We start from the raw sequence: 11,988 nt of genomic DNA, 5'->3' as shown, positions 1-11,988 counted from the left end.
CTGCACAAGTGCTGGGAGCTCGAGCTCCACGGGTTTGTACTCGCCAGGGCTCCGCCGCGCACGCGCAGCCTCCTGCCCTGCCCTGCCCTACCCTCTCCACGGTGTCGGCGCCTCGCTCGCTGCGCAGACTCGCCTAAGACCTAGGGAGGGCGGTCTTCCCGCCGGAAGGTTGATGCGGAAGCACGCGCACCCGCACGCAACGCGCCTGCGCAGGGCCCGGCGTTTACCGCCGGTCGCGCTGGAAGAGACGCGGCGTTGATGGAGTCTGGGAGCGGTTCAGGTGCGGCGCAACCGGCAGGGCCGGCGGCGGCGCCCGCAGCAGCGGAGACAGAGGAGGAGACCGACCACCGGGTGAAGAGGCGGCGGCTTCAGTGCATGGGGTTTGCGTTGGTGGCGAAGTGCGACACCACGATGGCTCACAACTTCCTGTCCGAGAACGACTGGCAGATGGATGTAGGTTTGCGTGTCCCGCCTCCTCCCTTCTTCCCAGGTGGGCGGAGCGTGCCCTCCATCCTTGTGCCTTTGCTTTACAGAGAGCGCTGAGCGCCTACTTCGAACCGCCAGAGAACGACCCCGCGTGGCCACGCCAGCCTCCCGTGTCCTTCAGATCCGAGGCCTAGTAAGCGCCGGGGGTCGCGGGCAGCTTGCTGGGACGGGGGCCGCCATGGGCGCTAAAAGACTCGACCTGGAAAGGGCTGCCTGCCGGCGCCCCGGGGCTGGGAATCCGAGGGAACGCTTTTCTCCGAAGGACCACGGTCACTTCCAACGAGACTAGCTTTTTTTTTTTGGTGTGTTTGTTTTGAGACCGGGTCACCCGGTGTAGTCCTGGCTGCCCTGGAACTTGATCTGTGGACCAGGCTGGCCTCAAACTCAGATCTACCTGCTTCTGCCTCCTTAGTTCTGCATTCTTAAAAAATGGTGTTCAGAAGAGTAAAGAAATGTTCCAGTTAAAAGGATATTAAAAGAGATGCTATATTTGTGGTAATGTTGTTCTTAGTGTAGGTTGTAGGGTGTATGTAAGCAAGTCTTCAGGAAAGGATGGAAGTAAGTGGTTTGGAATGAGACTAAGGTAAATAATTGTTATTAAGAAAATGTTAGCATTTGGAGAATTTAGGCTCATAGTTGGTTACAGATTCTGTTTACTGTTTTCAGTTTTGAAAGTAGGTAATTGTTGTAAGAATCGGAAGTTAACAAAGTGCCTGAAGCTGACTACTTAGAGGAAAACCATTACATGTGGCTAGGTAGATGGCTAGTGTACATATAGGAGGGACACATTATGCAGCAAGAAGCCAGAGTCAAGCTTTTGAAACAACTCTCTCCCAGAGAAAAGTGTTCACTCTAAAGACAGACACATGCCAGCATGTGGAGGCAGAGGACAACTTTCAGCTCCATCATGTGGATTCTGGAGGTAGAACTCAGTCCACCTGGCTTGGCAACAAGCACATTTACCCACCGAGCTCTCTCTATCTCCAGCCCAATTTTGGCTTTTCTGTAGACTCTCAGGATTTGTCAAAGAATTATTTATAGGATAAGTATCCATTATCCGAAATGCTCGGGCTGAAAAGCTGTTTGAGCTGAGGCAATTCAATTTAGGATATGGATTTTCTGATTAGGAATGATCATTATGTGTCTTCAAATTTAAGGCAACATATAAAGCAAAATTCATGTTGAAGGCATAGTCTGTACAATCTGTTTAGAAGCCAGAGGTAAGATTTGGATTCTTCAGGAGTAGTAGTGTTTGTTGCTCCTTCTTGAGACAGTCTCCCACTGGGACCTTGAACTCATCATTTAAGATAAAACAGGCCTCTCGGGTATCTACTGGTCTCACCCTCCCGGTGTTGAGATTGTAAGCATGCCACAACTTCCAGTATTTAATATGAGTGGGGCTCCAACTGAATTTCTGCCATAGTCCCCAAATATAACTCATAATTTGTAGATTAAAAAAATCTTTATTTTGATCTTGCCAGTGTTGATCTAACCAACGAGGATGCAAATGATACCACCATTTTAGAAACCAGTCCTTCTGGACCTCCTCTAGAAGATAGCAGCATTATCTCTTTCATTACCTGGAATATTGATGGACTAGATGGAAGCAATCTGCCAGAGAGGGCTCGAGGGGTGTGTTCCTGCTTAGCTTTGTAAGCATTGTCATTTATGTGGTAGTGACTGTGATAAGTGTTTTAATGGTTCTGCAAAGCAACAGTTCAAATTTGTGTGCTTGAAATTTTGGCTTTAAGGTCAGCTCAAGAATAAATATCAGAGTTGGGGTGTTTGGGTCTACAGAGGGCCTTGGAACACCTATTTATACTAATGTGTTCTACAATTAAGTTTTACATGGTAAGTTTTATCTATAATTACTGCTATGAAATGAAAATTTCTGGCCTTGAGCTTTGTGACTAGGTAAAGCACTGAAGTTCTCTGGAGCTGTTGGCACTAAACAGCTTTTTAAGAGAATCTGAAGAAGTAACAGTGTATGTATAACCACTGAAAACTCTCAGTGTAGTATATGTAATGTTTTGTTTTAATTCCACTGGGGTGATGTGTAGTGGAGTTGCCTGAATTAAGCCTAGTTAGGCAAGTATTCTGTCTTCCAGCCCATTTTTAATTGGTCACTATGGTATTGTGTAGTAAATAATACAGATAAAGGTCAGCATAAGTAACAAATACTAGGGGTTTGGAGGGTAACAGTTTTCCTATATGTTTTGGAATTTTCTTTAGCAGAAAATGATACACTAATGTTTTTTTTTATTGATCGTTTTAATTAGATATAGTCCAGATGTGGTATTTCTCCAGGAAGTTACTCCTTCATATTGTGCCTACCTAAAGAAGAGAGCAAGCAGTTACAAAATTATTACAGGTAATGCTTCTCTTTTCTCTCTGAATTGCGTTTTTGAAAAATAGGTCAATGAAGGAAAAAAAATCAAAGGTGGGCTGTTAGATCAAGAAAAGGCACAAATAGTTTGAGGAAAATAAGCAAGACATGGAGATGTGATACTTAAAAGATTTATTTTACAGTTTAATGTTAATAAATGAAAAAGTGATTGAAATGATTTTTCTTTTTTTAAGATTTATTATGTATGCAGTTCTGCTTTTATTTATGCCAGAAGAGGGCACCAGATCTCATTATAGATGGTTGTGAGTTACCATGTGTTTGCTGGGAATTGAACTCGGCCTCTGAAAGAGCAGCCAGTGCTCTTAACTACTTAGACATCTTTCACACACACTGTTTTTTTTTTTTTTTTTTTTTAAGATTTATATGAGTATTTCTTTTTAGAAAAACAATTCTAAAATTTCAGACTTGTATATTTGATAAAATTGAATTTCTAAAAATTCCTTTTGTATGTTTTTCCCAGGGTTTTATGCATGGTAAATATATTCTCTGCTGCCTTGCTACATAAACATACCTATCTCAGTTGTTAAGAATTTTAAGTGATAACCATGTGCTGGTTATGTTCTCAAAAAAAGTCGTTAATTTCTTTTAATTTTTTTGTCCCTTTTCTAGTATAATTTTAGTTTGTAATTTGTAATTTTTTTTTCTCATTTTGGTTTTGCTAATATGTTTGAAATAGCAGACCACATCTCATAATTGGTAACTAAGTACTTTTGACTTTCAGTTTTACATGATTTGCACTGGATTCCTAGGTGCTAAAAAGAAAGCTCTTTATTTGTGCCCCTCTCTTTGTTGGATTTCTATCACGAATGACTTTGGGGATTCTTTCTGTCTCTTATTTTGGATTTTGTGTTCTGCATCCTATGCTTCTCCCCTCGTTTTGTTTTGTTTTCTCTTTTTTTTTTTCTTCATCACAGCCTTGTTTGTTTGTTTATTTGTTTTCTTTTAAACAGTGTCTCACTATGTACCTCTGGCTTTCCTTTCCTCACTATGTAGACCAAGCTGGCCTTGAAATGGCAGAGCTTCATCTTCTGCCTGTGCTGGGATTAAAGGTGTGTGTCACCACACCCAGCTAGAGTCATTTTCTCCTTGGTTAGTACATGGGTAGTGGAGTGGGGTTTTTGTTTGGTTTTGTATATGTAATCCTACCATATTTGAAAATATCTGTATAGGAGTTTTGTAGTTAGTTGAGTGGACATACGTTTCTAGGTAGTAAATGTTTTCTGAGTTTGGAAGCATTGATTCAGTGACTTTGGTTTCTGAGAATGGTCAGTCTGCTGCCATTGTGATTCTGGCCTTTCCCTTGTCCGTTCTCTGGAAGTTTGAGGACCTCAGTTTGAAACCCTGGTGTTTTTTCTACCTTTGCTTCATTTATTGTACCCAGTGATTGTAGGCGGGTTTGGTTGGAGGCTTGGAAGGTTTCCCATTTCCCCTTCCCTCTTCATCTACTTTTCCTTTTTTCATTCTTTTCATATCTTCCCCATGCTTCTTCCTCCCTCTTTTATTTTTTCCCTTTCTCTTTTTTTGAAAGCTTTATGTTATAAAACTCCATAAATCCTTTATTTTCCATAGTTTTCATCAATTTTCGTATTTAATTTCTTAGACCACTTGTTCACAGTTATGGCATGTATACTTTTTGGATGCAGTATCTTCTCTGAATGCATTGCTCTGTTTTTCTGTTTTAGGTTTTAATGTTTTTGATTTGGTGAGCCACGCTCCTTTATTATATGTATAGGTGTTCTACCTGTATGTATGTATGCATACATGTACGCTTATATGCCTGGTGTCCACGGAAGGCAGAAGAGGATGTTGGATTCCCTGGAACTGGAATTACAGATGTTTGAGAACTGCTCTGCTCTTCAGGGTCTTCTAGAAAAGCTGCCCTCACTCCTTTGAGCTGTCTCTCCAGCCCTTACTGTATTTCTTTGATTAAAGGAGAGGAGTTGAGAGTGAGCTCCTGAAGAGAAGATGCTGGTATTTTGTTTTTGAAATCTATTAGAAGCCAGCCCATCCTGTTTTTGTGATGGCCTTTCTTGCTTTTGAGAAGCTCTCTATGTTCTTGAACTTGGAAAACCTCCTGCCTCCTTCCTCCAACTGCAACATCCAGCTTCATTTTCTCCTTTTTGTTCTTTTTAGTTGTGTTATGTTGATATTTTCATGTCACCATAAACCTGCTCCTTATGTATAGGGATTTTTCACTCTTGGTTCATATTTAAATTCCCAACCCCTGTTAAAACTTGTTAGTTTATTATCCCTGAGAAAGGCAAAGTACTGCACTATACTAATAGAAAGTATATTATTTGTGTAGCCAAATGGCCTTTAATCTGAGGCCATTCTTTTTCCTAAAAACGATTTCCTAAATTGGGTATGGGGCAACTCATTCCCTTTTCTCTGACAAACAGCTGAGCAGCAGATATTCAGTATTTTGACAATGAAATATGTTATCTACAAATGTGTTGGACTGCATGGCTATCCTGGGACTCAAATGTCCTGCAGGTTTGATACAATTTGTAGCACCTCTAAAACTTAATTTAAGAAAAAGGTAATTACTTGGCTGTGAGGAACTGGGGGAGACATGCGGGCCATGTTTATTCTGTGGCCAGACCTGAACAGGCCCTTCTATACTAAGCTCTCAGGCTCATGCCTTCATAGTGATTTTATGTTCCAGTATTACCAGACTTAGGTTGAACACATGCACCAGCTAGCTTTTTGTGGTTTTCTGCTAATGCACTCAAATGGTTTCTCTTTGTTCTCATAAACTGTCTTACTACTTACCCACCTGCTTTCTTTAAGAAAAACTTGGAAGCATTGATTCACTGACCTTTTGTTCCTACTCTTTTTTGTGGGCTTCTAGCTTTTCAGTATTCTCAATTTTTCACAGGAGACAGTTACTTTTAGTTTCTATGCCTCTTTCTTCCTACCCTCCCATTCCTTCCTCTTTCTCCACCCTTCCCTGTTCCTTCTGGGTACATATCCCAGGGCCACACACATAATAAACAAACATCATGCTACTGGAGACATCTCCTATCCCTATTTGCTCCTATTTAAATAGCATTTGTGTCTCTTGTTAAACTGTGATAAGGGACAGAGAGACATACACTTGATTGACTTTAGAATGGAATCTCAAAGATTCGATCCCATTTAAATAATGTTGCTGCTTGTAACAGTAGAGGAGCTTGTGGTAAAGTGAAGATAGTGCTGACCTCCCCCTAAATTCTTTATTCTTTTCCATAAATGTTTGAAGGTAATGAAGAAGGATATTTCACAGCTATACTGTTGAAGAAAGGAAGAGCAAAATTTAAAAGTCAAGAGATTGTTCCTTTTCCAAATACTAAAATGATGAGAAACCTTCTGTGTGTGAATGTAAGTTTAAGTTTAAGGTGTTTTTTGTTTTGTTTTGTTTTGTTTTTGCAGGAATTACAAATTAATTTGTCCCTTACATAGATACTCTTTTTTGGTATTAGTGTATGTGTGTCAGTCGAGACTTTTGGACTCGGTTCTCTCCTTTTCCCACAGGTTCCAGGAGTCAGCTCAGATTGTCAGGCTTTTGTGCAGGGGCTCTTACTGCTGAGCCACATCACTGGGACAATTCTTAAGTCCTATCTGTGTGCATCTGTCTATAAGTGTGGAAGTCAGAGAACAACTTTTGGGGAGTCATTTTTCTCTTTCCACTGGTTCTGTTTGTTGATCTCAGGTCATTAGTTTGTTGAAGCAAGTGATTTACCCACTGAGCCAGCTCATTGACCCTTTACATGCATGTTTTAAATAGTCTTAGAATACTTAGATTTCCACATAATTTTAGATACAAACTAATCCAAGTTATATTCTTAAACCAGTTAAATTTTATTTTTTTTTTTATGAAAATAGCAACATTTGGCTGAAGAGAACATTTGTCAAGTAATTTGTTAACAGAAGAGCAATGAGAAAAATTAACACTGTGCATAGCTCTAAGGAACACTAGCACTTTGGTTAATGGTTGAAGGGAGGCCTGGTAGTGGGAGTATGAAGTAGCTAGTCTGTAGGTTTGGAGTTAGGAGTTAAATGAATGTGGTAGGCTTGCTTTCTTCAATTCATGCATGCACCCTGTGGAAGTGGAAACAACCATCACAGACCTTTGCAAGTTACAACAAGGTTTAACCTGTGGGTGTGACTGAGCTTTATGTTCATGTTAGTGTGATAGATACTTAACTTTTCTCGATAGTGTGACAGTGTGACAAAAGCTGTCTTAAGGGTTTATTTTGGCTCATAGTTTGAGGATACTGATGTCATGATGAGTGACTAAGGCAGGATCAGCTAGTCACATTGTGTCCACAGAGCAAGAAAGCAGAGCAATGACTGCTAGTGTTCACTTCCCTTTCCCCTTTTCATTCAGTTTAAGACCCATCTCACACCGGTGCCTTTTACATTTAGGGTGGGCCTTTCCACCTTAACTAATCTGAAATATTTCTCAGACATTCCCAGAAATTTTCTTTCTAGGTCATTCTAGATCCTATAAAACTTGCAGTCAGTATTAACCATCCTGGGTGTGGGAAGGCTATAGAGTATGACAGGAGGTTGAGAAGTAGGCAGGATCTAGATTGTAAGTTTGACTGAATTGGATGATTCTGCAGGCTTTGTAACACAATTTACTAGTATCTTAATTGCAAGTGATTTTTAGTATTTGTGCCAGGCCATTAATGGAGCAATAATAAGAATTGTCTCTGATTGCAAATAACTTTTGGCTTCATGGAAAGGGGGAGTAGCTGTCCTTTTCCTTCATTTTGGGGCTTTTTTGTTGTTTGGATTTTGGTTTTTTGAGACAGGGTTTCTCTGTGTAGCTTTGGAGCCTGTCCTAGCACTTGCTCTGTGGACCAAGCTGGCCTCAAACTCACAGGTCCACTTCCTCTGCATCCCCAGTGCTGGAATTAAAGGTGTGTACCACCACTGCTCGGCCAGTTTGGGATCTTTTATATTGGTCTTTTTACCTTGAGCCTTCAATGGCTTGGATACTGGGGAAGGGGCAGGTATTATATGAATAGTTCTTGCTAAATAGTTGTCCTGAGTGGGGTTGGTACCTTGTGCTTCTTTTCATCTAGGCTAGTGCTGTCTATATGGTTTCAGTTGAGTAAATAAATCCTAGTTGATTGACTAGTCTGCTGTTGATTCTGTTACTACCACTAGTAGTCAGTGGCCTGTTAAATTTTAATTATCCTGTTGTAGGCGAGTGTGGGTGGAAATGAATTTTGCCTTATGACATCCCATTTGGAGAGCACCAGAGAACATTCTGCAGAAAGAATAAGTCAATTAAAAACGGTTTTTCAGAAAATGCAAGAGTCTCCAGATTCATCTACTGTTATATTTGCAGGAGATACAAATTTAAGAGATCAAGAAGTAAGTAACAGAGTTGGTTCACTGTTTGTGGGGAGATTATTGCTGTGAAACCTAATTTGGGTTCCTTCTACCAAAGGTAAGGACTTTGAAATACACAGTAGAAAATACTGTGTAGTATTTGTATAAAAAGTGGCCTTTACACTATTAAGGGAAATTCTACTACATGTGGCACAAACAATACAAAACAATATATAAGTTGGATAAATAAGTATTAGAATAAATTAATAATTAGAAGAGGTTTAAAAAGATTGAGGATATTTGTAGCATCCCTCAGTCCTCTTCTGAGTTGAAGCCAACTTTTTAAAAAACTTTTTGATAGTAGAACCTAGGGCCTCCTACATGGTAGGCAACACTACTGCCAACACTACTGTCCTATACTTCTGTGATTATTCATTTTTATTCTAAGTTTTATTCTGCATATTTAGATTTTTCAGATAAAAAATTATTAGAATTTAATTTTGTGTGTGTGTACGTGGTAGTCAGCACATGTTTTCCCTGGGATGGAACTAAGGTGTTAAGGTTTGGCAGTAGGAGCTTAGACCAGTTGAGCCTTATCATTGGCCCCAAACTTTTGAGATTTTAATAATGACAAAAGAAATACAGTCATACTAATGGTTGACAGAATGTAGTAGTGCAGTATCTGAACAAAAATGTTGCTGTGTCATGACTCATCACCCTTTTACCCCATACTCCTGACATTGCTGTGATCAATTCTGAAGCAAAATCTCTCATAGTTTAGTTTAGATACATTGGGAGTTTTCAGAACCTCAGAAAATCAAATACATGATTACCATGTGATCTGCCATTCCTATTTTCAGTAATAGACCATAGTAAAGTCAGGGACTGGAAAAGATGTTTGTACACTTGAGTTCATAGCATTGTTGTGTACAAGATCCAAACATTCAATTAACTGTTACTGGTTAGTTAGAAATACTTTATGTACCTAGGTTGGCAGTGTACACCTTTAATCTTGGCGCTCAGGAGCCAGGCAGTGCTGATGATACATTACTGTCAGTCTATTGAAGGCCCTGAAATCTTGCACACAAATGATTAAAGTGGTTAGGTTTGTGTGCTCTGCCATACATGAAAAACTTTATTTTTCATGCTGGAGATCGAACCTGGTGTGTTACCAACACTAACCCTGTACTTGACTGGTATCCTAACAGCTCACAAAATATGAAGTTGTGTAATATGAAAGGGAAAGAAAAACAATATTATTAGGGTTTGGTTTGTTTTTTGTATGTTGATTCCCCCCCCCAATGTGATTTCCAGGCCTAGTAGTAGTATATGCCTTTAATCCCAGCACTTGGGAAATAGAGTCAGGTAGATCTCTGAGTTCAGTGCCAGCCTATTCTATATAGTGGATTCTTGAGAAACAAAACAAAACAAAAAAATATTTAAAAATAACGTAAAAAGTTACATTTTAGGTTATAGTATCAAACACCTTTTAAATTGGTGGGTGGAGTTGTAAATATATAAACTTTACATGGTATTCTTTCTCTTTTCCAGGTTATCAAATGTGGCGGTTTACCTAACAATGTTTTTGATGCCTGGGAATTTTTGGGCAAACCTAAACATTGCCAGTATACATGGGATACAAGAGTAAATACTAATCTCGGGATTCCTGCTGCTTGTAAGCATCGCTTTGATCGAGTATTTTTCAGAGCAGAAGAGGGCCACCTTATTCCTCAAAGTTTAGACCTTGTTGGGTTGGAAAAACTGGACTGTGGTAGATTTCCTAGTGATCACTGGGGTCTCCTGTGCAACTTAAATGTAGTACTGTGAAAAGCTTTCCAAATGTGAGCTTCACATGTTTACAGTAGTTCTGGATCTGTACAGATCTCAGCCTTTCAGGAAAGCTAGGTTTAACACAGAAGAATTAATAAACTGGATCATTAGTACAGCAAAAACAGTTATAGTTTACTTTGTAGCTTGTGTTTTAAGAATTAAGAATTGATGTTTGTTATCAAAGCACGCTTTTGTTCAGAATGTGTCTATCTAAAAGGACACAGCCACTCAGCTTGAAACAGTGCGCATTGCTGTCATCCGGACTTCACCACGTAGTGGCCACATTGTCTCAGGGCTAACATTCATAACACTATTGCTTCGCTCCAAAATAATATTAGACCATTTTATTAAGAGAAAAAGTAAGCTACTGAATTCTTAAGACTGCATTGTGTCGTATGTTTTGTAAGTTCAGAAAACTTAAATGACAAAGCCCTGACCATTTGCAGTAAAGTAGATGACAGATGTATATTAGACGGTTGTGACATGAGTCAAATTTGTGCTTTGAGTTCTGTTCTGATGATAATGTTAGGGTTTTTTTGTTTGTTTGTTTGTTTGTTTTTTTCCTGATAAGTTAAGCTTGCTAATGATTACACCCAGCTTAAGCTATATGGGAATTTTTTTCTTACAGAAAAATTGATGAAGTAAAGTAACCTTTTGGTTTTGTTACTGGTAAGGTGGAAATACTTTCCAGGAAGTGAGCAAAAGATACATTTTTTAAAATGTTCTGTAAAGAAAAAAAATGTGCTGTAAATAAAGTATTTTCCTTGTTTGTAGGCTGAGTATAATTTCTCTGTCCATGATGGGATTTGTTGTTCTACTGCCATTGGAAAAACAGCCTCGAATTTTGCTTTTCAGTGGATATCACCAAGAAATCTCTGTGTTTTATTATATTAAATCCCTAGCGCTATGAAAGTTATCTCAGGAGGATTGTTATTAATTTAAGGCTACCCTGGGCTACAGAGTAAGACCCAGACAAAAACAAAAGTTTAAATTTGAAACGGCAGTGTGATGCACCTATTTTAGCAGTGTAGTTGTGGAGGAAGATGGTGCTTGCTCATTTGGTAGAATTTGATAGAATTTAGAAGATCACAATATGAAATGTGTGATGTTTTATTATACTATTAGACCATTAGTTTGTATAAAAACTTTCAGTGTAATTTCTGTTATGTACGTACATGGAATGCTTTTCTTGTTTATCACTTCTGACAAAATATAAGTAAGGAGTATAGACATACAGATTAAGATACATGGGACGTGGTTAAATATAAGTTAAATTTATTCAAGGAGGAATTACTTACATTAGAAACCCACTCCAAGGATCCACACCAGGCAACTAACTCTCTGTGACCCGACTGGAAACAAGAAAGCAAGCTGGGGTTCAGTACTCCAGACCTAGCTTTCCCTCATCACATCTGCGCCTCCGACCATGCTCAAATGGGTGTGGTCAGTGCAACAGCTGCAGATGGGGTAGATAATCTCAGTACAATTACCCCTTTTAGTCTAAAATGATTTAGGCTTGATACAAACCCATATACAAAGACAGCAAGTATCAAGTATGGTCTAAGAGAAGGAAATGTAAGAACATAGACTCTTAAGACCTATTGCCAGTGAAGCAACAAGAGCAAATGGCAAGAACTACATATACAGTCCTAGGGTAAAAGCATCACAGAGATTGCTATAGAGTTGTCCTAAGCTGGAAAGTTTAAGTCTTATATCTAAAATTTCTATCTAGGAAGAGAGAACAATAATCTTGACAGTCTAATATTCAACCTCATCAAAGACCTGAGAAGGAAGATAACAATTCTAAGGTAGGCAGGAAGTGCAGGTGAGCAATTTCCAAAAGATAGACAGAAACAGGCCACCTGGACAGTTGCCCAAAGTCTTATAGTAGGAGGGGCATCCAGCTTTGGCTAAGGCTTAGAGTATCTGACAGACCAACA

At 39.4% G+C, this 11,988-nt stretch overlaps 1 protein-coding gene across 1 annotated transcript; it reads left to right on the top strand.

The window, feature by feature from the left end:
• The first annotated feature begins 243 nt into the window (after window positions 1–243).
• On the top strand, window positions 244–10,821 carry LOC127234081 (tyrosyl-DNA phosphodiesterase 2). The gene is made up of 7 exons (XM_051200809.1): window positions 244–453; window positions 534–619; window positions 1,968–2,138; window positions 2,766–2,857; window positions 6,135–6,253; window positions 8,090–8,260; window positions 9,770–10,821. Exons 1-7 carry the CDS (start codon window positions 259–261, stop codon window positions 10,043–10,045), a joined length of 1,110 nt encoding a protein of 369 aa, XP_051056766.1. The 5' UTR covers window positions 244–258; the 3' UTR covers window positions 10,046–10,821.
• The last annotated feature ends 1,167 nt before the right edge of the window (window positions 10,822–11,988 follow it).

Source organism: Phodopus roborovskii, unplaced genomic scaffold, assembly GCF_943737965.1.
Source record: "Phodopus roborovskii unplaced genomic scaffold, PHOROB, whole genome shotgun sequence".
Lineage (NCBI taxonomy): Eukaryota > Metazoa > Chordata > Mammalia > Rodentia > Cricetidae > Phodopus > Phodopus roborovskii.
Note: the sequence above shows the minus strand (reverse complement) of the source record. Positions and strands in the feature narration are given on the sequence as shown.